At 41.0% G+C, this 23,370-nt stretch overlaps 2 protein-coding genes across 3 annotated transcripts; one reads left to right on the forward strand and one right to left on the reverse strand.

Moving 5' to 3' along the window:
• The first annotated feature begins 488 nt into the window (after positions 1–488).
• nnt2 (nicotinamide nucleotide transhydrogenase 2) lies at positions 489–18,367 on the forward strand. The gene is made up of 21 exons (XM_008404607.3): positions 489–857; positions 1,526–1,755; positions 1,853–2,052; positions 2,891–2,978; positions 3,108–3,196; positions 3,299–3,486; positions 4,883–5,016; positions 5,122–5,313; positions 5,766–5,916; positions 8,696–8,857; positions 8,934–9,044; positions 9,154–9,299; positions 9,430–9,625; positions 11,153–11,386; positions 12,188–12,348; positions 12,592–12,771; positions 12,840–12,999; positions 16,027–16,108; positions 17,244–17,362; positions 17,694–17,809; positions 17,899–18,367. The coding sequence occupies exons 1-21, from the start codon at positions 728–730 to the stop codon at positions 18,043–18,045; spliced, it is 3,216 nt and encodes a 1,071-aa protein (XP_008402829.2). The 5' UTR covers positions 489–727; the 3' UTR covers positions 18,046–18,367.
• Positions 17,384–23,370, reverse strand: dtwd1 (DTW motif tRNA-uridine aminocarboxypropyltransferase 1). 2 transcript variants are annotated; one of them, XM_008404606.2, is made up of 6 exons: positions 23,287–23,370; positions 21,566–21,879; positions 21,256–21,393; positions 20,407–20,692; positions 20,072–20,307; positions 17,384–19,769 (listed from the first exon to the last, which is right to left on the reverse strand). In XM_008404606.2, the coding sequence occupies exons 1-5, from the start codon at positions 23,312–23,314 to the stop codon at positions 20,078–20,080; spliced, it is 996 nt and encodes a 331-aa protein (XP_008402828.1). In that variant the 5' UTR covers positions 23,315–23,370; the 3' UTR covers positions 17,384–19,769; positions 20,072–20,077. The 2 variants fall into 2 exon arrangements, with proteins under 2 accessions (XP_008402828.1, XP_008402827.1); XM_008404605.2 differs by lacking the exon at positions 17,384–19,769 and having other exon boundaries at positions 19,902–20,307.

Raw genomic sequence — 23,370 nt, forward strand, 5'->3', positions numbered from 1 at the left:
GATGGGTTATATACTACATGAGCAGTCAGATGTAATACTTGTTGCTTCTTATTTCTAAACATATGTCTTATATCTAAACAGAATAGCAGGGATACTGATAAAATATCATCAAGAGGAATTACGGGTCTTTCAAGCAAAGCTGCCGTTGAGGAACAATGGAGCCATTTGCCAGATCTAATAGGAGGCAAACCTGAGAATACTGATCCACCTTCTCATTTCTCATTTTCAGAAACCAAATGATAGTTTAATTCAATGACTTACAAAGTGAAAACTTTGCAGTACTTTGTTTAGGAAAGCAGTTCTCAGAACAAGTTGAATTCCCACATTGAGTTACACATTGTTATAAAATATCAGAACATAATTTTCCCATTTTAAATTGTGAATGGAATCGTGCGTTTTTACTCAACTGTCTCTGTGACCCCACTGAGCCTTTGCGTCTCTCTGTCGTCACAATTCCAGATCTCGCGAACTGGAACGTTGCATGTAATCAACCCTAGGCCTTGAGAGAGAGAGCACGCGAGTGAGTGAAAGTGTGTGTGTTGTGTTCTGCAGAGTTGAAATGTCACTCTGCTGTCTGTAGGCCTCGCAGCACAGACGGCCTGAGTGTGTAACTGGGGGAATCAGGACCTTCTGGAGGGAATCAAGATGTCCTCTGGTGTCTGACAGCAGATGAAGAAGAAGTCTTAACACAGAATAATCTATCTGCTTGCTTGTGTTCGAGGGAGCCATGTCAACTCTCCTGCGCTGCGTCTCCAGCTCCTGTCTGGTTTTGTCCCAGAGGAGGGGTCATCAAAAAATACTTGGGAGGAGGCATTTTAGGACTTTTCCTGTATTATGGGACCAAAAGGCTTCCAGAGGTAGGAACTATACTGCTCAGATACAATCTCTCTTGATTTAGTTTTTTTTTCCATCTCCAGTTTAAGGCTTCAAAGCTCAAAGTTGCCTTTTTGTGGCCCAGAGAAGTGGAAAACTCCTTAGATCATAAAATGCTTTCAGAAGGTTAGCTAAGATGTTCCCAAAATAGGAAAAGCAGGCAGTTGTTTCACTCGCTGACTTGTGGGCCGCTGCTAACATGTAGGTCAGTTAAAGGTGACATGTTGAATCCTCACTGCTTGCCTGACAGGTTTCCTGGAGAGATGCATGTGTTTTGTTGTAACGTCACTGTGGAGACACCAGAGTGTTTGTGGTGGTTTTAGGGGTTACTGAAAGCTTTAAAGTTGAAATTCTGAGTGTCCCTGCGGGAGCGGAGGCCTCTCTGCGAGCATAGTGGATCAGAGCCAATCACCTGCTACTTATGTCACCATGGCGGCGAGGTCACCAAGCCATGTATGGACAAAGAAATGTGCAACATGATATTGTTCCCCGGCCACACAATGTCAGCTGCAGGCTCACGCTTGCTCTCTAAAGCCAGAGCATGCAAACTCGTAATATTAGGATCACAACTTTAAAAATTAATCTGAAAATGCTTTCTGAGATCCTCTAGAGAAAGGCGGGCCTAACTGTTACTCGCTGTGTGTTCACTTAGGTGTGCTCTACAAAGATTTAGTGGTCGGTGTTCCTAAAGAAACAGTTTTGAATGAACGTCGGGTGGCGTTGTCGCCCGCCGGGGTTCAGGCTCTGGTCAAGCAGGGCTTCAAGGTGCAGGTGGAGAGAGGAGCCGGAGATGAAGCCAAGTTCTCTGACCAGCAGTACAAGGACGCAGGAGCCACCATCACCGACGTCAAGGGAGCTCTCGGCTCAGATTTGGTCCTCAAGGTTTCACGAGTTCCTTCTGTTACTCTCAACATCGTCTCTTAGCTATCTGAAGTGCTGTAATCTACACTGCCTCTCATTTATTCCCATTCTTTTCCAGGTTCGAGCTCCCAGTTTAAGTGAAGCAGACCTCCTGAAACCCAAGTCCACCTTGGTGAGCTTCATCTATCCGGCACAGAATCCAGACCTGATGAAGAAGCTGTCAGAGAGGCAGAGCACCGTGCTGGCCATGGACCAGGTGCCCAGAGTTACCATCGCCCAGGGATACGACGCTCTCAGCTCCATGGCCAACATCGCTGGGTAAAGAAATATCTAGATAATCACGGAGATTCACGTACAGTATGTACAGACAAACACGCAGATAAGAGGTAATAACACTGTTGCTAGACAGCTGGTATCGCTGCCTGATGATGTGTGTCATGTGCTCAGATGAGAGCATCCATCCATGCATCCATCCATCCATCTGAACTTGATATTCACTGATTGAGAGTAAATAAATGTAAAACTAAGAGCAACTTATTTTATAAATTTCATTTTAACACCCTGAGATACAAATAACTAATCCCTTCAGCCAGCTGGACATGTGTTGTTATGATATGACGACCAGTTTATCACAAATATTTTATTTTCATTATAATGAGTTGTTAAAAGTTTGGCACAGAAGTAGTTAAAAAGTTCTATGAACAGCAATATATATGACCTATGTCTGAGTTGTAAGACCTGTGCTCAGCAGTGGCAGTGCAAATATAAATATCAACAGATATGGACACCCTAACAGTTGCTTTTGTTTTCATAAAAACAGAAAACATTCCAATTATAATCAGTTCACGTAAAGAGGAATCCCTAATAAATGACAACGGTGCACTTTTTAAAAATCAAGCCTAAAATAAACTGCCTAATTCTGAATACACAGAAGTCAATGTTGCCATTACTTATTTTAATTCTGCAGCTTTAGGTTTTATATATTTTGACAGCAAATTTACATGACCTGCAAAAGATAATTGCAAAAACATTAAATTAGACACTGTGTCATATCTTACTAGAAATCAATAGGAATAGACTCACACTTTCTGTCATATACTGTAAACATAAGAAAACAACAAAGAATGTGGTTTTGTTAAATGTGTTATTTTGGCAGATACAAAGCTGTGGTTCTGGCTGCCAACCACTTTGGCCGGTTCTTCACTGGTCAAATCACAGCTGCAGGAAAAGTCCCTCCAGCTAAGGTAACCCTCAGTTGAACGTTTTTGATTTTTCTGAAATGAGAGGCTTTTGTCCACCTTTGGCGTTTTCTTTTTACGTACACATTAAAAACTGCAAACTGATTCTTCTCTTGATGTTTCTGCTGCTCTCAGGTCCTGGTTATTGGAGGCGGGGTGGCTGGTTTAGCAGCAGCAGGGGCAGCCAAGTCGATGGGAGCCATAGTGAGAGGCTTTGACACCAGGTATGAGATGAAAGGAAAAGGACGCCTCGTGTTTCAGACCGGCAGACTCGGCGATGATGGTTAGTGAGCTTGACGAAAAGCTGACTGTTTGTTTCCTGTCAGGCCAGCAGCACTTGAGCAGTTCAAGTCATTTGGGGCAGAGCCTTTGGAAGTAGACATCAAAGAGTCTGGCGAAGGGGTCGGAGGTTACGCCAAGGAGATGTCAAAGGAGTTCATTGAGGCTGAGATGGCCCTGTTCGCCAAGCAGTGTAAAGACGTCGACATCGTCATCAGCACTGCACTGATCCCAGGTCGGTAACAATGAAACCTTCAACCATTTCTCTTTATCTTCAAGTGTTTAAAGTTAAGATAAATGGCCTACCGTTTCTTATTTGGAGGCGTGCATACATCCAGTGTGTTTTTTTTAAGTCGATTGTCAAAGAAGAAAAAGAAGGGAAAAAAAGGAAATGAGTTGCAAGGCAAGACTTTAAAAGCACAAGTTGTTGCTGATTTTGTTGATGGATTTCAAGGCTAACATGCTGATCTAAGGCTTTATTTCCACACGGTTTTATCCAAACATGGTAACTGACTTGAAGTTTATTCAATCTTTGGAGGGTCCCCAACATCCGTGCAAAAGCTCCTGCCTGAGCAAAACTTTGCAAGATGGATTACAGGGATCTGCATGTCAGGAAGATGGATGAACTAATTTGCTAATAAACAACTCGCAAGGCTCCGCTCGGAGATAACACACTCAGCTCTGATGCTTACCGGTGAAAAGTATGTCGAAAAAGGTATTTACAGTACGCTGCAAAAGCATGTGTATCTCTTGAAAGAAAAAAGATACATATTTATTAAACTTTTCTGCAAATCAAAATCTAAAATATGTGGCCTGCATTTGTGTTTGACCACCCAAGTCAGTTCTTTGGAGAATTACCTTTCACTATATTTACAGCTGCAGGGTACACTTTGTCTCCACTGGCTTTGCACATATTGGACTGAATATTTTGGCTCTTTTCTTTGGAGAATATCTGTAACTTCAGTCTTATTGGATGAAAAGCATTCACAAACAGTCATATTCAAGGGCTTACAAGAATTTCTCAGGTGGATTTAGTGCCCGGACTTGGACTTGGCCATTCTAACGGATGCCTTTATTTGTCAAAAGTCCTTATTTTGATATTCTTTTTTTTTGGGTTCTGCTTCAAAAATGGGAACTAACTGTGTTAGCCCATTTCATTTCAAGTCCAAAACTTTTATCCATTCTCTGTACACCCTTGTCCCTTAATGGGGTTGGGAGGGATGCTGGTGCCTATCTCCAGCAAATGTTTCGGGTGAGAGGCGGGGTACACTCTGGACAGGTCGCCAGTCTGTTGCAGGGCAACAGAGACAGACAGGACAAACAACCATGCACACACACTCACACCTAGGGCCAATTTAGAGAGACCAATTAACCTGACAGTCATGTTTTTGGACTGTGGGAGGAAGCTGGAGTACCTGGAGAGAACCCACCATGCACAGGGAGAACATGCAAACTCCATGCAGAAAGACCCCAGGCCGGGAATAAAACCCAGGACCTTATTGCTGCAAGGCAACAGTGCTACCAACTGCGCTACTGTGCAGCCCCAAAGCTTTCAGTTTAATCCATATTAGCTTAAAATAGTTTGCTTCAAATTCAGCTTAGTTTACAATTATTTGTCTCTGATCATGCAGGAAAAAAGGCTCCTGTGTTAATTAAGAAAGAGTTTGTCGAGTCAATGCGGGACGGCTCTGTGGTGGTGGACCTGGCTGCAGAAACCGGAGGAAACATCGAGACCACCAAGCCAGGAGATCTGTACGTCTACAAGGTCAGCTTTCTGTCTGTGTCTTAAAGTACAGCAATAAAAATGTTCCCTAGCCTGTTCACCCCAGAGGAAAATTCACAGATCAAGAACGTTTTCTGTTCCAACCAGGGAGTCACTCACATAGGTTACAGCGACCTGCCCAGTCGCATGCCCACACAAGCCAGCACTCTGTACTCCAACAACGTCCTGAAGCTGCTGAAAGCCATCAGTCCAGACAAGGAGTACTTCCACTATGAGCCCCGCGAGGAATTTGACTATGGAACAATCGACCATGTCATCCGTGGGACTCTTGTGATGAAGGTTGGTTTTGATTTGCTGTAAAAGTCTCTGCTGGCGTCCTCTCTTCCCTCTCAGCATGAGCTATCACATCTTGTCAAGTCAAGTCAAAAAAAAAACCAGTTCCAGCTGGGTAAGGCTCAAACTGAAAACATTTCCAAGAATTTTGGTTTGGACACAATGTCTACGACAGTGAAATTGTGCAAGGTCGGTAGGGCATATCGACTTACTGCTGGTGGACCGACGCATGATTCAAGTCTTTCTAAAGTAAATTCATCTGCAAAACCCTTGCTAACTGGTTGATGAGCGCTGTTTGCTTAGTGTAATCTCCTGCTGCAGGACTCCCAGCATCCAGTCCAGATGTTCCAAAATGCAAATCACACAAATATTCAATTCTCTAACATGTATACCTCATGGATCTTTTACTAGTGCTCACTAGGGTATATTTGTGTTTTTTTTTTTCTCTGCCTGAACAGGAAGGTCACAACATGTTCCCGTCTCCACTGCCTAAAACAACCCCGCCGGCCCCCGTGAAACAGAAAACCGTGGCAGAGTTGGAGGCCGAAAAAGCTGCAACAGTTTCCCCTTTTAACCGCACGTTGACCTCTGCCGGCGTTTACACTGCAGGTCAGACACAAAGCGTCAGATTCAGGGGGGAAATATTCATCTATAGATTTGTTGTGGATGTTTTAGCTCCACTGCATTCTGAGGTACATTCTTCAGATTAGATCAAGCTCGAGGAAAGGTTGGACGAAGCAGAAAATTGTTCAAATGTCTGTGAGTCTCTGCTTATTCCTTTATCTTTCACTGCTTTAGAGCAAACCATAAGAAAAAAAACACACAAAAAACATGCATTTTGTGTATTTTAGGTGCTTGAATGTGAAGCTGAGCTGCTGTTCCTTCCCAACATGCATTTCAAAGTGACAATCGTTGACGTTACGAATCTAGATCCCTACCCAAATGGATGTTTTTGTCAGTCTTTTTGTTGGAGGCGTGCAGAACTAGCCACTTGGCATGAGTACGATGGTATTTGTGCTCTTTACATATTTTTTCTGTTCTGCCACTGGAGTCATTGGAGTGAATCGCTTACCTGTCAGACAGAAGAGATTTGTTCAGGACGTTATGCTCTAAACATAAATACAAAGGTTAATATTTTACATGTTTTCACATATGCTCAAGATATTTATCAGTGTGTCCTCAAGTGTTCCTTTTACGTCTCTAGTTTTGGTTTGAAATGTAGCATAGCTCTATATACAACATTTAAAAAATTTGCCTTACTTTTGTTTCTCACTTTAAGAGACAAAGAAAAACAAAGTTGCTCAGAAAACTGTTTTTCCTGCTCTATTTATTTAAAAAGTTAATTGGAAACATGGGATTGTATGTAGGATTATCCTCATCCACAAAAAAATACTATATGTGGTGCTGTAATAGCGTATCAGAATAGACCACAAACAGAGAAGAAGGGAAGGGCTAAGCAAATGTAATTTTTAAAAATGATTATATTGTACCTCCACCATGTCAGCACCACGTGCATGCTCCTAAGACAGTAACACACCTAGTGTAACTGTATTTTGCGTATTCTTGCACTTTCCAAAATGACAGAGCACTGTGCTCTATAACTTAGTGAAATTTTGAAAACGATTTCTAATCAGTCTCTTCAGCAGCAGATTGTAAAGCGTGGAAACATGCCACAATTGTTCCTGTTGCAAAAATATAAGAGCCATGAAGTCCTCAATGTCTTCAGACCAGTAGCCCTCACCTCCTTGGTGATGAGGGCTTTGAGAGGTTAATGAAAAAGGGCGATCTGAAACAGGCTGCTGGCCACTTTAGGTCCTCTTCAGTCCGCTCATCAGGCGGGAGTGTGCAGGACGCCACTCTGTTTTTAATAAACCTTTTAGTGGAGCATCTGGAGGTCCCTAAAACACATCCAAGGCTGTGGTTTGTTGATTTTCCATCTGCATTTAATACTACCCAGCCCTATCTTCTTGCGAATGAACTTTTGTCAGCGTTTCATCTGAATCCAAATCTTGTAGGCTGGTTGTTAGACGCTGTCAGATCGGTCACAATGTGTGAAAATTAATGGCGAGCTGTCACACTTATCCTTCCTGTTTGCAGGGTGGTGTCCTTTCTTCGGTGCTGTTTATTCTTTGTGCAGTTCCTGTAGGAGCACACATCAGAACAGACGCACTTTGAAATTTGCTGATGACTCTTTTATAAGTCTTTTAAATGACAGTGAAACTGAGAAAGGTGCAATTGTAGAGGTCTTTACAACATAGTGCAATTAATGCAGGTCAATTGATGCATCCAAAACTAAAGATATGTTCACTGACCTTCATAAATCCCTGTCCAGTATCACTTTCATTCACAACCTGGAAGCTAAATCGTAAGCGAGTATAAACTCTTATTGATAATAAGCTAGGCTTTTAATGAAAAACGGATGCAGGGTGTAAATAGGTCCAGCAGCGCCTTTTTTCTTTTCTTTTTTTATAAAATTTTTTTAAAGTAAACTGGGCTCTTTTTTATCACTCTATTTTAGTCTGTGACTCTATTTTATCAGTGTTTTATTGATTCTGTTCTATTTTTATTGTTGCGTGGCTTTGTTTGGTTTCTTTAAATTGTCTAGTAAAAACTGGTTGATGAGGCTCACTAATGTGGCAAGCAAGGTAATTGGAATGAAGCAAGCCCGGCTCCAGAATACACTCCAAGCGTGTGAGAACTGATCGTTAACAACGCACAACATCCACTTCAGAGCGAGTTTCATCTTCTTCCATCTGGCCACCGCTGTAGGATCTCTAAGATCAGAACCTGGCGAGGTTTCTTTCATTCCTGCTGCCATTGCTGACCTTAATCTCCCTGGTTTAGACTGCAATAGCCAGACTAGACCACTTTTTAGGTTTTTTTAAAATAGGACACATTTTATGTTGTTGTTAATTTTGTCTATTATGTGCTATGTTTTGAGATGATCCATTATTTCTCTTGATATTTGTAGTTGTCCTGTACCGGCAGTGGATGGTTTTTTTTTGTTGCTTTTATATATGTTGCTTGTTGTAAACAAATTTGCCCTTAGGATATCTATAAAAACTGAACAGAACATGCGTGTTCTTTTGTCTGGATGAGGCCTGATTCTTAATCCTGTACTTGTGTGTTGTTGTTTATTTACAGCCACATTATAAGTGCTTTAGAGCTGTTTATGTTTAAAACCTCAGTAGCTCTACAGAATAGTATGAGAATATATCAAAGAAAGATTTAAAATGAATGACATGGTAACTCAGCAGGCACACTTTCTTCTATTTTGGGTAATAAAGCTATCTAAAGAGTGCAGTTTGAGGGATCCTAGCTTTTAAAAAAAAGCTGTGAAAATGCTCACATGTTAATGATGCTTCTCTGCTGTTTGTCTTTACATCAGGTGTGTCCACCTGTCTGGCTCTGGGCATCATCTCCCCAAACGCAGCTTTCACTCAGATGGTCACAACGTTCGGTTTGGCTGGGATTGTGGGATACCACACTGTGTGGGGGGTGACCCCTGCTCTGCACTCGCCTCTCATGTCTGTCACCAACGCTATCTCAGGTCAGGGGGTCAGGGTACAGTCTGGAGCTTCGTGTGGCCCTCTGCTGTTATTCATGCTGCCCGTTCTGCCTCACAGGCCTGACCGCGGTAGGAGGTCTGGTGCTGATGGGTGGAGGTCTCGCACCCTCCAGCCTGCCTGAGACTCTCGCCCTGGCCGCCGCCTTCGTTTCATCCATCAACATCGCTGGTCTGACAGTCGTCACGGACACATCAGAGGAGAACATAATTTATTAGCTGTGTAGCTAAGAGCATGCTACTTTTTATTTTTGTGGATTGTTTTTGGTGTGCCTGTGCAGGTGGTTTCCTCATCACCCAGAGAATGCTGGACATGTTCAAACGTCCCACTGACCCTCCTGAATACAACTACCTTTACTTGTTGCCGGGGGCCGCTTTTGTTGGAGGATACGGAGTTTCACTGGCTGCTGGCTACAGCATAGAGCAGGTGAGGGAACGGTCTCTAATCTACCAGTTTTACACAACTTCAGGGAAATACATATACTTATATTGGTCATTGCTTTTTTTGTGTGACTTGACTGAGTTTTTTTTTCAATTTCTTTAATTAATTCCCTCAGATGATGTACCTGGGCTCAGGCTTGTGTTGCGTCGGGGCGTTGGCAGGCCTCTCTGCCCAGCACACATCTCGACTGGGGAACGCCCTGGGCATGATGGGAGTAGCAGGGGGCATTGCTGCCACCATCGGCGCCCTCAAGCCGTCGCCAGAGCTGCTGTCTCAGATGTCGTTAGCTATGGCCACTGGAGGGACCCTTGGTATGTGTTTTTAAAGCTATCTCTGTGTTGTAGCTCTAACACAGCACTGCGACGCTAGAAAGTCCCTTCTCTGGCACTGATTATTCCCTTTTTAACACTGTCTAATATAGTATTGTTCTCCACTATCTAGCCCACATAGAAACATGCTGGGTGATCAGATTATTAACCTGCAAAGAAAGAAAGCAATAACTATTGGTTTTTGAAGCACAGTTTAGACATCAGTATATATCTTAATAATAATAATAATAATAATAATAATAATAATAATAATAATAATAATAATAATAAATTTAATTTATAACGCACTTTTCATTAATAAAAATCTCAAAGTGCTACACGGTGCAGCTAAAAACAAATAAAATCAGCAATCAAAAACAATTAAAAAAAAAGACTGTCATTTAAGAGTGGAGTAGGCTCGTCTAAAAAGAAAGGTTTTCAAGCCAGTTTTAAAATTGGACAATAATTGCGGGGCTCTCAAATAGTCTGGGAGAGAGTTCCATTGATGAGGAGCAGCCACAGCAAATGCTCGATCACCCACAGTCCTTAGTCTTGATCGAGGAAGGTGGAGAAGATTACAGGCTTGTGATCGTAAGGATCTAGAAGTTGAATGTGAAATAAGGAGGTCCTTCAGGTAATCTGGTGAGGTTCCATATAGACAGTGATGGGTGATAAGAGCAATTTTATACTGAATCCTATGAGTTACAGGAAGCCAGTGAAGCTCGTAAAGAGTAGGTGCGATGTGATCAAATTTATGAGCTCTCACTAGGATCCTGGCTGCACTGTTTTGAATGTATTGAAGCCTCTGAAGGTGTTTTCTGTGGACACCAATAAACAGTAGTCGAGCCTTGTTAATTTTGCAATTCTCTACTTGAGTCTTTATGAAAGATTTCATCTTTTAGTTTTAGTGTTGCGTAAGACAATTACTAATCCTCAAGGGGGCGCTGTTATGTAAAATGGGCTTTTTTTAGCTTTACATTATGTTATAGCAAATAACATCAAAAGGAATTGTATCACGGTATTCCCTTGATTTTCCAGGTAATGATATTCAAGGCAATAATACCTGAAGTATCAAGGTAGTACGAGCTAATTTTCAGTGTAAAGCTCGTGAAAAACATCATTAATGTGTTAATAGAGGAGTGACGTCTTCCTCAAGGCGCAGTGCTGGAAAGAGCAGGAGTTTTTAAAGCGACAGAGGCCCAATTTTAATTACCAAGCCAAATTTCTTTTAAGTCATATTTGATATATGTGGCACTTTTATAGCAACTGAAGGTAACATATAGTTATTTGATTATGCTTTAAAATGGCACCATGTGCTGGAAAGCAATACCGCCCCTTTAATTTACCATACATGCATATGCATCAGTGCTGCAGCTACATCTCTTTTCAGCAAACTCAACTGACTACTTTGCTTACTTTGGCTTTGTAGCGGAAAACAGGTGTTGGCTTGATAACATTTAGCTCTTTTTCGCTTTCAAATAATTTGAATAATAACAGTAATAACTTACTGATGTCACATCTCGACCGCAGGCCTCACCATCGCCAAGCGTATTGAAATCACGGACTTGCCACAGCTGGTGGCAGCCTTCCACAGCCTGGTGGGACTCGCGGCTGTCCTCACCTGCGTCGCCGAGTACATGATCGAGTTCCCTCACCTGGAAACTCACCCTGCAGCCGGCGTGCTGAAGACCGTGGCCTACCTGGGCACATACATTGGAGGCGTCACCTTCAGCGGATCTCTGGTGGCCTACGGAAAGCTGCAAGGTTGGAGCTGCTGACCAAAACTGCTTTCAGCTTTTCCGAGATTCAAATGCATCGGAGACCTTTTGGGTTGAGAAACACTTTGTGGGGGGTCCTGAGCTTGCCTTCAGACCTTAGGTTAAATTTAAACTGCACATTATTTACCCAGTAAGTACATTAAAAACGTTATAAATTATGTTTTTAAGGATGGTTTTTGCCATGATGACCTTTGTTATTGTGGGTCTCCAGCTTAGAAGTTTATGAAACACCAAAACCGAGGTTCTGGTCTACTAGCGAGATACAATGCCTTGCAAAAATAATTCAGTTATGTTCCACTTTGTATTGGTCTGTCACATTGTTCCCTGTAAACACCAGTTTGCAGCTGTAAACTAACAAAAGATACAAAAGTTTAATTGAATACCTTTACAAGACACCAAAACACGCAGAGCTTCATATATCCATCCACTTGCACTGACTGTCTCCTGGTGGTTAAAGCCAAATCCTCTGTGGAGTCCAGGTCAGGGTTGGGGCTTTGCGTGCAGTTATCAGCACTCTTTTATTTAAACTGTTGTGTGAACTGATCAAGGGGAACACATGAGAAACATTCTGGTAAGATGTGATTTGTTGACCACAGGGCAGTGGCTCTGCTTGCAGGATTAGTTGTTGTCTTGTAACAGATTGTAATAAGATTCCTCCGCAGAGACATCTGGATCTCCAAAGGGGCGCTTGAAACTAATTGCGCTCTGTGTTTTATGTCGTCAATTATCCCTACAAACGATTGACAATCATTTCTGGCTTTTGAAAATAATTGCTCTTTGCCTGTAGGCATCCTGGACTCCGCCCCCCTGCTGTTGCCTGGTCGACACATGTTGAACGCCGGTCTGATGGCGGCGTCCATGGGAGGCATGGTGCCCTTTATGCTCAGCTCCAGCTACGGCACCGGGATGGGCTGCCTGATGGGGGTGTCCGGGCTTTCAGCTGTCATGGTGAGATTTACAGCAACATCTGAGCAGCAAACAGATGAGGCAGCAAAGATTCGGTTTTGAGGAAACACATTTTCAGAAAAAAAAAAAAAAAAAAAAAAGTCCCAAAAACCGGTCTGGATTCGGTTATATATTTTAGCTGATGAAATTTGACGCTTCACTTTGTTAGATGCCAAGTATGTTTAAACTGCGAAGAGCTTTGTAGCGAAACTGAGTAGCACAGAAGCTTGCACACCTTTCTTCCAGGGTGTAACACTCACAGCAGCTATCGGTGGGGCAGACATGCCGGTGGTCATCACTGTGCTGAACAGCTACTCAGGATGGGCGCTCTGTGCTGAGGGCTTTTTGCTAGACAACAACCTCATGACGATTGTGGGAGCCCTGATCGGCTCCTCTGGCGCCATCCTTTCGTACATCATGTGTGTGGTGAGTAGATGCGTGAGTAGATGCGCTTGTGATAAGAACCTGAGATGGGGTTCCTTCTTTCCTCCAAGGCCATGAACCGCTCGTTGCCCAACGTGATCATGGGAGGGTACGGCACCACCTCCACGTTAGGTGGGAAGCCCATGGAGATCGTCGGCACCCACACCGAGGTCAATGTGGAGCAAACTATAGACATCATCAAAGAAGCCAACACCGTCATCATCACTCCAGGTAGACTTTAAAAACCAGCATGCAGTATTTCTGAGTGTTGATTATCCAGTATGTTATGATTACAGCCTCAGTTTTTCTTTTTTCTTTACATCTCTGATTCTACATGGTTGCAAAGTTAACACATTCATATCCTCAAGTATTAGCACTACATGTGGAAAAACATTCAAGTACTCCTGCTTTATTATTATTATTATTATTATTATTATTATTATTATTATTATTATTATTATTATTATCTCGCACTGAAAATCTTAAAAACCATAGAAGTTTTAGTACATTGGAAAATTCCTGTGTTAAGAAATAATTGCTTTTAACAAAATAAGTAACTTCACAATTATTGCCTCCCTTCTGTTTTTGTAATCTCCGCTCCCTTAGAGCAGCAATACGTTTTCTCCTCCGTTTCACAAAGTTGGATCAAACAGAGAGACGGATTTTTCAACCATTCTCATTTCGCACATTCTGTCCAGAACATCCAGATTCCTGAATGATCTCATGATCTCCTCTCTCCTGCTCACACAGCAGGTGTTACAGGGTATTTAGAACTGAGGCAGCAGGCAAAGAAAGTTGATTTTTTTGTCTGATATATCACTTATACATTGATTTGACCTTTTGTCTTGGATCATTGCACATTAAATTAAAAAAGGAAAGAAAAAACTGTCATTACCTATTCTCAGTCAACTTCACAACCTCCTGGTATTGCACTCCAGCACGCTGGAGGATAACAAGGCCCACAGCATGACAGATCCTCCTCCGTACATACTCGTGGGTGTTAGGCTATCTTTAATATACTCGTCCTATGATTTGGAAAATCTCAATCTTGATCACATCCTAACAAGACAAACGTCTCCGGTTAGTTCAACCTCCATTTTTTCCTGTGATGATAGGACAGAAAGTATTTTTTTTCTACCAACTAGTTGGTATGTAGATGCTGTCTAATGGTTGTCATGGAGACTTGGAGACCCCAGATGCCACTCTTTGCTGCAGTTCCCTTACAGTAAAATGTTTACATTTCACTGTCCCCTCACTCTTCATGGTGGCAGGATAAACATTGATCTTTGCCCAGCAAGCTAAAGGCTAAAAGAAACATTACACCCCAGGGAAAACAATGAGTCATTAAATATTAAGTAAAAGGTTTAATACATTCAAACTCAATTAAATATTTGAGGTTATAATTTAAAAATGCTTCAGTTAAAGTTATTTTTCACTAATTATTGAGTGTGATATTGTTTTTGTGTTATTTTGCCGATGTGGGAGTACCCCCCCCCCAACCCCTCCCCTGTACTAGAATAAAATCAGTGGAAAATTACATCACTGCAATTAAAATGATGATTTCTTTTAAATCTCTGCACATCTTCAACAGGAGTGAGAGTAACTGCGGAGAGGATTGCATCTTTTCTCTGTATGATGGTTTGTTTTTCTGTTATGTACAGGTGAAGGCCTACAATCGCAACCGGGACAAAACATTTTGTTCCAGTCGATCATACAGAAATTCGCAGTTCCACTCATGGAACGATTTGGATACCAATAAATCTGCAAATAAAAAAAAGCTACACATGTTTTAATTAGGAAATTCTTGATGAGTAACCTGGGAATAACTCGCCATTTTATCCTGCTGTAACATTTTGTCTGTTTTCTAAACAGATCGTGGACACTCTGTTACACAAACTTTATGAACAAACATTAAAAATAATGCCAAAACTCAGCATCAAACACTGTCATAGCATGTGGCACAAAAACAAAAATATTCATAAAACTCTTTTTGAACGAGTTCAGAAGTATCGCATGTCCCCGTGTGGGAGTGTTTCTGCTTCTTTTGGACGTTTTTGTTGAAAAATTAGCTCAAAACAGATGTAACCACATTGCAACGTTCCCAAAAAAAAAGAAAAAGAGAGAGACTCCAAAAGAACTTTTGGGAAACACCAACATCTAACTTTGATCTTGCTTCAGGTGGGGCACAGCTGCAGCGTGGGATGATATCATGACCCAACAGAGTGAATTCTCCGCTCTGCTCAGACAGTCTGGCTCTGTGATAACATCTGTCTTTTGTTCCATTTACCTGACAAAATAAAGGTTCAGTCTGACCGCTCTGCCAAAAGATGCATCCAAACGGCAGTAATGAAAAATCCTGCAATCCTCTGGAAATGTCAGTGACTGTGACTGATGGTGGTGATTAATTCATTTGAGACAACAAAAGGAAAAGATCAGGCACCACAAGAGGGAGCAGTGCACTTAGCAGTCGATTTTGGAATCATCTGTTAACCAACATAAAAAAATGATTGTTGAGATAATTACCAGTTCATGTTTTTTTTTTTTTCTTCTTCTTCACAAAAGAAAAGCCAGATCTATCTGACAAATAAGTTGTTGTTTAGCAGCCTGAGCTAGAGCAACCATTCTGAAAATCTTGGAAACGCGTCTCGCTGTTGTTGCCTAATGGCCCCGGACCAACGCGAGGACAGCTGTGTGGTCCAACACGCTGCTTTGATTACAGTAACAGGGAAAAGTCGAAGCAACTATTAGGTCCAGGCTCTAGACTTCTCCATGTGCTGTCAACAACAAAGGAGGGCAGTGAGGAAACAGAAGGCTGAGGCTGTCTGGGGAATTACCATACAGGTCATGAGTGACTGCCTTCAGAACAACAACAACAGGGAAGAAAATCTTAACAAGAGGCTATGCTGAACTCTGTTAGGAACATGACCACCAGGGTTAAACAGTGGTGAGGCAAAACGGTTCTTTGCACGCAGGGGTCCCGTATCTATCATACATAACGCTGCAGTTTCTCAGGGAGATTGATCTCAGACTTATTGAACTGCTGGGATTTGAATAAGGACGAGGACACTGCAGAGAGGAGAGCAAAATGAATAAAGAACACACGATTGATGGTTTTGGACTGTGGTGTTTTTCTATTCAAATGTGAACAATGGTGCTGATGTGTATCAAGAACCCAGATCTAAGAAATTTTGCTCTTGTAATATAGAGCGTAGGAGTGTGATTTCCTAACTCGTGTTTTAACTATTTTTTCCTGTTTAGGCTGGGGTTTGTGTGCAGCCAAAGCCCAGTACCCGATAGCAGACATGGTGAAGATGTTAAGAGAACAAGGCAAGACTGTCAGGTGAGTAATTTTGTACAGTTTTTTTTTTGTATTGTTGCCTCCCCACCCCAAAGTTTTTGAATATTGTCTGGTTTATTTTGGGCCTTAAATAAGATACACACGCTCTTTATAATTTATAAAGTCAGTAAGTTTTAATAATTTAGAAATTAGTTTGTGTTATCCAAATAGACAACTGTATGAAAATTCTTATTGCTTTTTTTTTCACAGTTTAGCTAATGTCTGCAAGGTAATTTTATGTCTCTACACAATAACTGAGCTAGAGTAAAACCAGGGAGCGGTAAAGAATGTGCAGTGTTTTCTGTTTAACCAACTTTTTGGCTTTAGTTAGTATAAAATCGCTCTTTGATACTTTATTCTGTATATATCTAACATTCACTCTCCAAGTGACCGTTTCATCAACAATAGCTCTCAGAAATGTGTGTTCCTGGATCCTTTCAATGTTTACTTCATTTATCTGTATTTTATTTCTCTGTACTTGCTCTGGAGTTTCCAAATAACACTATTTTGGTTTTAATCAAAATTTAGCGACAGCTTGTTACTGCTTGTCCGAGGAGTCAAACTTTCCTCCAATCTTTCAAAGTGATCTTGGTGTCAGAGGTTTTCAGGGCTATTTAGATTTCACATACCAACATTTTATTGGGATTTGATGTGACAGCGAAGGACAGCTATGTATGTTTTTTTCCTTTTTTACAAAAAAGTGCAGGATGCAAATCTATTCATTCTAAAGTTAACAGTTTGTAGTAGGCACCTTTCCATCTGTACACATCTAGAAAAATAAAAATTGGATTCTTTGTGTTTACTCAAGTTTTTTGATGGCAGCAGGTTGCATAGCAGATATATGCACTAAGAATGGCAAAGATAGATGACAAGATAATGGAAGAAGAGAAAATATACTTCTCAAAAAAATAAAGGGAACACTTAAGTGTTTAAGTGTTCCCTTTATTTTTTTGAGCAGTGTATAAACAAATGATGCATGGCTTTGCATTTTTGCAAAATACGTGTGGCCGTATATTTCTTTAGGGCTACATGTACTCATTTTAAAGAGACAAGCGCTTTTTTTGTTTTATTATTCTCAGAAAAAGCAGGAGGATGATTGATCAGAGCGAATCACTTTCGATCTGCGTGTCTCTGACAGGTTTGGTATCCACCCCGTGGCTGGTCGCATGCCCGGCCAGCTCAACGTTCTCCTGGCTGAAGCCGGCGTCCCCTATGACGTGGTCCTGGAGATGGATGAGATCAATGACGACTTTCCAGGCAAACTCTTTTAAAAATAAATTACGAAGACAGAAACGTAGTATTTATTGAGGCATGGTTATCACTTTGGCAGGACAGTATAGGATAAAATTACAATATCAGCCTTTGTGTATTAAACACGTCCACATTTCCATTTACACTTGCAGCTGCCACGCATGTGTGTGTTAATATTCAGACATGCCATGTTATTCGGACAACCGTTGGTGTTTTCTTAGCAACCAGCACGCCGTCTAGTACACATGGTTCTTGTTTATGACAGAGTGAGACGGGGAGCGGAGCGTTATCCTTTATCTGTCTCGTGGCTAAAAGTGTGAATGTCGGTGACCCTTAGAGACGGACTTGACGCTGGTCATCGGAGCAAACGACACGGTGAATTCTGCTGCACAAGAAGATCCCAATTCTATAATTGCCGGCATGCCTGTGCTGGAAGTGTGGAAGTCCAAACAGGTCTGTTTGGGAATATTCTATGAACTCTAACTGGATGTATATATAGCGTCTTGCCTATAGAACTGACTTGATGTATGTTTTCCCTACAGGTCATAGTGATGAAGCGTACACTGGGAGTGGGCTACGCGGCGGTGGACAACCCCATTTTCTACAAACCCAATACATCAATGTTGCTGGGAGATGCCAAGAAAACATGTGACGCACTGCAGGCAAAGATCAGAGAGGTCTACTACTAGATACAACTCATCCCCTTTTTTCCTGTAAAAATTAAATCCACATTCGCAGGAAATGATTTAAGGATCTGGCTATTTTTAGAGATTTATTGGATCTGCAAAGAATAAAGCATAATACATTTCCACTGCCATGTCACGGTCATATTTAAAATCATGCAATCCCAGGAGGTTGCAAGCGTCAACAAATGCACACACAAGTGTGTGTGCTTGTAAAATATCGGTTTTCGTGTCTGGATGGCTACAATTCATATGTTTGATTAAAAAATAAAGTGCATTAACTCATGGACAAATGTGTTCTGAACTGTAAATAAAATATTCAAATATGTTCTAATATGTTTTCCTTTCAAGTGCAAATGCCATCTGCAAAATTTTGTACCGTTACAACAAAACGAGATTCCATTTGTAAAATACGATCCAACAGTTTCTGGCGTAAATCTTGGAAGACACACATTTTTAGTGTAGCTTTTAAGAATGCGTAATTTACCAGAAGTATGAATGATTTGGGTGTTGACTGTGTATATGTCACCAGCTGTTGTTGTTGAGTCTAACTGCAGTAGATTATCAGACCATCATGACAGATGATGGTACCAAAAATGCTAAAGATAAGCAACAAACCAGTCAGGATCTTCCTATTACATCTGACCGATTCAGATTGATCTTTTCCGAGGACTACAGCGCCATAAAAGAGAAAAAAAAAGAAGTTTCATAGATTTGAAAATGAAGGAATTACAATCATATCTTCATTTATCCATCAAAGTATCCTTCTAACCTTCATCTGATTGTAATTAAACTCGGCAAAGGCCATAAACTTACATGTAGCTGGTCAACGCATTTTACAAGCCAAACATAGTGGGAGTTCCTAGTTTTGATGTAGTAATTGTACATAAAAAGAAAAACCTGTTTCTCAGTATTTCAGTGCTCAGTGCCGGCCAATCGCAGATCAAAGGGAAAACTGGCCGACTTTGATGTTTAGCTGACTGATTTGCTCACCTCTACAAAAGGTTGGAAACGCAGTATTTCGGCATTAGCGTTGATATTGGCTGATGTCAATGATTGTTTAACCAAAACGTATAACTGGGTCGACGATAATCATTTCCATGCTAATGCCTTCTGTATATGTGTAGGGCAGGAGGGTAAGGTTTGTTTGGGCATGCAACAGTGATGCAGCGCAGGATAAAAGAGGCGTTTAGATGAATCAGAGAAGCAATGCCAGCAGTGTGGTAATCTCTTAGTCCAAAAGGTTCTTCACTGAGGTCACAGCCAGTACAAAGACTCGGGTACTGGAGTTTTCTACCTGGCACTCTCTTGAAAGGCTTTCTAAGTTTATGGTATCGATTAGCTTAGCCTAAAACACTTAAAAGACGATGATGCTTCTTCCACCACAGCTGAAAACGTTAGTTGAGACCCCCCCCATATCCGGATAGCATATTTGAGTCACTTGTAGTAGTGGATCTGGTTTTTCTGTCACAATCTTAATCTTACGATCACAAAAAGAAAAACTTCTGAACTAGTAAGTATTTGATGAAGTCAAGTTCTTCCAAATCTGCTGAGTCTTCAAAAAAATAAAATAAAATAAAAGTTTGGTGATTGAGGTATTTGACATGTTTATCAGTAACTGAAAGTAAAGCAAGCAACTTTTAATCACTTAAGTTGCAGTGATTTTGATCTTGATGATCAGAGCTTGGAATGATTGATGCTCAAATCCTGATGGAATATTTTGTTTGCAACTGTAAACGAAAACAAAGCGCCATTATTTTCTGTTCACATTAACAAATCCATGAGTGTTTTACGTACTTTGTATGTTTTTTTCAGATCGCCACAACACTTCTTAAATGTACCGACTCAAAAACTCACATGCCTACATTTTGAAATCTGGGTTTTATTGCATATTCTTACGCAAAGTGATGTCAGCCTTCCATATGAAATAAAATGTTCAAGCAATGGAAAATTAGATCAAATAATACACAAAGGCTTTTAAATTAACTGTTAATAAGACTCCCACTCAGCTGACTTTGTTCTTTCCACACACCTTTCATCAGGACTTTCCAGCAGAAGCTCTGGCTTTGTTGATCAGTGAGTGCATGTAGGAGTAGAAAAACAGCAGATTATCATATTCTCCAGAGTACTCCTTGCCCAGGCAGTGCTGGTGGAAGTCTTTGAGGAAATAATAGATAGCCTCAATAGTAGCAAGGTAAGTGTCCGGTTTGCCTTTCTGGCTCCGCCAGAAACAAGTTTTTCTCGTCTTCAGTTCTACCTTGAGCAAACCTAGAGAAGAAAGATAAATAAATAAAAAAATCTAAACATGGCAACATGAACGTCACCCAAGTTACTCCCCTGATGTCAGAGTACGACTTTGACGACTACCTTGAAGCCTTTCGTCTGTGCTGATCTTGTTGCTCTGGTTCCAGGTGCTGTCGATGAAGACCACCCTCTGTAACGGGTACACCCTTGACTCTGAGCTCTGAGCTTCATCTGGGTTCCCTGTCTGTGCGTCCTTAGCAGAGTTTGTGGCAGTGTGAGCTTCACTTTTCATCCTCTTTAGACAGGGTTCCTCAAAGGGGTCTCCGGACCTGTTTTTACTCCCGTCACGTAAACACTGGATCATTTCTTGAACTGAAACAGCCCCCGGGCCTGGGAACACCAACACTACCTAGGAAAAAAATAAAAGCAGAGACACCGAGCGGAATAGCATCACTTCCATGTTGACAAAAGGAGTTTATAAAATCTGCCGATTCTGCAGTGCTTTGATTTATGCACAGCTAAACTTGAGAAGCAGCAAAAGAGAAAAAGGTAGAACATGAGTACAACTCAGCTGAGAGAGGGAGGAGAGAATAAAACTCATACAATAAAGTTAAGAGCCTTTAAAACGGCAAATCTAAAACTAGCTGTTTGAAATTAGGTGCAAGAGCACAGAAAAAAGTGAGAGGAATCAATAGAGAAAAACCAAAATGACTGAAAAACAGTTGTATGCACTTAAAACTATTATGCACTGTAAATGTTACAGAAAATATGGAAAAACCCTATTAAGCCACATCCATTTATGACCACTGACAGTACATGGCTTCTGCTGATACTCTCACAAACGCCACAGGGCAGCAGCTCTGCAGTTTCCCGTAGATTACAGAGCAAGGTCTCTATCTCCCAGGACCCAATGATTCCTAATAGCATCTTAAGAGCAAAACAAGTTCCAGGATTTATTGAAACCCATCTAACCTTGTCTTTTTCAAACTCAGGAACGCAGGGGTAGGTATGCATCGTGACGTCGTTTGGTGCAAGAATCTTGGCGTGGACTGCCGTGCTCTTCCCGTCCGTTTCATTCGGATGCTTGATGATGTCTATCTTCACAGGAAGCTGAGCAAAACACAGCAATATGAAAGAGTTAGGTCGACAGGAAAGTTCATCACTGATGTTGCATCGAAAAATATCTGAATCACAAATCACATCGCGAAACATTTAACATAAATTTTCCAGATGGACTCCGTTGAAAGAACACTAAGTGGATTTTTTTTAGGACCTCACTGACCTTGATTACGGGAATTTCTTGCATGTTGTCACCCACTAATGAGCAGCATGTGTAGCAGAAGAACATCCTCGACCCTCCGCATTTAGAACACTTCAACCTGCCTCTTTGCTGGGCTGTGTCCAGCACTGCGTGTGATGCCAATTTCAGACCCTGGAGAGGCTCCTTGGCGAGCTCCTGGACGTCTGATGAATCACCGGTGACGGTCGGTTTGTCACGGCAACTAGAATAAAATCGCTGGCATCCATCCAGGCTGCTCATGGTTGCCGTTTCAGATCTGGATGTATTTGTATTGGAGTAGAATGACTTTGCAATCACTAAATGTTAGGGGAAAAAAAGAAAAAAACACAACCGATTTAGTAGTTGCATGACGTATAAAAAAAAAGAGTGACAGAATAACATGAAAATTACATTTATCCAGCTGGGAGTTATTTGACAAAGTCCAAACAGAATTATTACTATTTTTTTAAGACAAATGAGTTGAATTGAGGAGGCCGTTAGTGGTTAAAGAAATATGATGCAATTAGCAATGCTGTCAGCAAAATCTTCTTTCATTCCAAAAACGTTCCTTTGAGGCACATATGAGTAACTTCCTGCCAAACTGTACTTTCCTCTATTAACTCCTGAGAACAAAGCCAGAACGTCGCATTTAAACACTTGAAACTGGCACTTACTGTCACACAATATAATAAATTCTAATCTAAGAACAGCGTGTCATTACTAAAATAAAACTTACAATACAAGCTGTTCAAAATTAATCAGTGAGTGATTAAATATAAAACTGAATTAAAATATCATGCCATTAGATGCTAACGCATAATTATTTAAAAATGTCCTTAATTATATCGTGGTTTCTGTGTTGCAGTTCACAATAGGATTATTTAGACTGCAAATGGATAATAGTATTTGTCTAATTAACTCATGGCTGGCAGATATATTTATGGGGGTGTTGCAGGAACAATTAAAATAAAAAGTATCTAAAAAAAATTGCAAATGCTTTTTATGACATAAAAACAAATACAATTAAATACAAAATTAAACAACGCATTTATTTAATTGCTTATTTAATAAATTATTTGTGCACGCTTTTTAAATTTTTATTATTTAATTGTATACTTGCATTTTGATTATTTATTCAAGTGTGGCATATCGAAGCGCAAAAGAAAAGTGGTAAATTGTTTGTCTGCATGCACAAATGTTCTCTTATGATTCCGAAATTACTAAAAGATTTCCAAACAATGTTTATATTTTAGAAGCATATGCAACATTCAGGAAGAAGTGAATAACGCTGATTATCTCTTCGTCCTGACGTCTGTTGAGTTTGGAAGCAGGTGAATTTTCTGTCCTCTACATGGTGTTAAGAGCAAGAGAAACGGATCTAAACGGGGACGAGGGACATATGGTGATGCCTAGACTTTTAAATCAGAGCATTTCAAAAAGCATAGCTTTCGTGAGGGATTCCGAGCCTGCAGTGGTTGGGATTACAAGTGTTTTAAGCGAACCAACAGATGAACCGCACATCTGTTTGTTTTACAAACTGAAGCTACATCAGTCTGTGAAGCTAACTGCTGTTAGCTTCCCCACATATCAGGCAGTAAACATTAGCAGACACAAATGCTTAGTTATTCGAGAAAAGCTCTGAGCAAAACAAAAGCTGTCGCATAATGTTTGCTGGCATTCCCGGAAAGGTAAAAACCCAAGCAAAACAGTTCAAGCATGCCTACCAGTAAGCAGCCCGCGTCTTTCCCACATGCCGGAAATTCTACGGCGCAAGACGGAAATAGGTACAAGAACTCCGTTGCCAAGCA

This window comes from Poecilia reticulata, chromosome 3 (genome assembly GCF_904066995.2).
Source record: "Poecilia reticulata chromosome 3, P_reticulata-male-v2, whole genome shotgun sequence".
Lineage (NCBI taxonomy): Eukaryota > Metazoa > Chordata > Actinopteri > Cyprinodontiformes > Poeciliidae > Poecilia > Poecilia reticulata.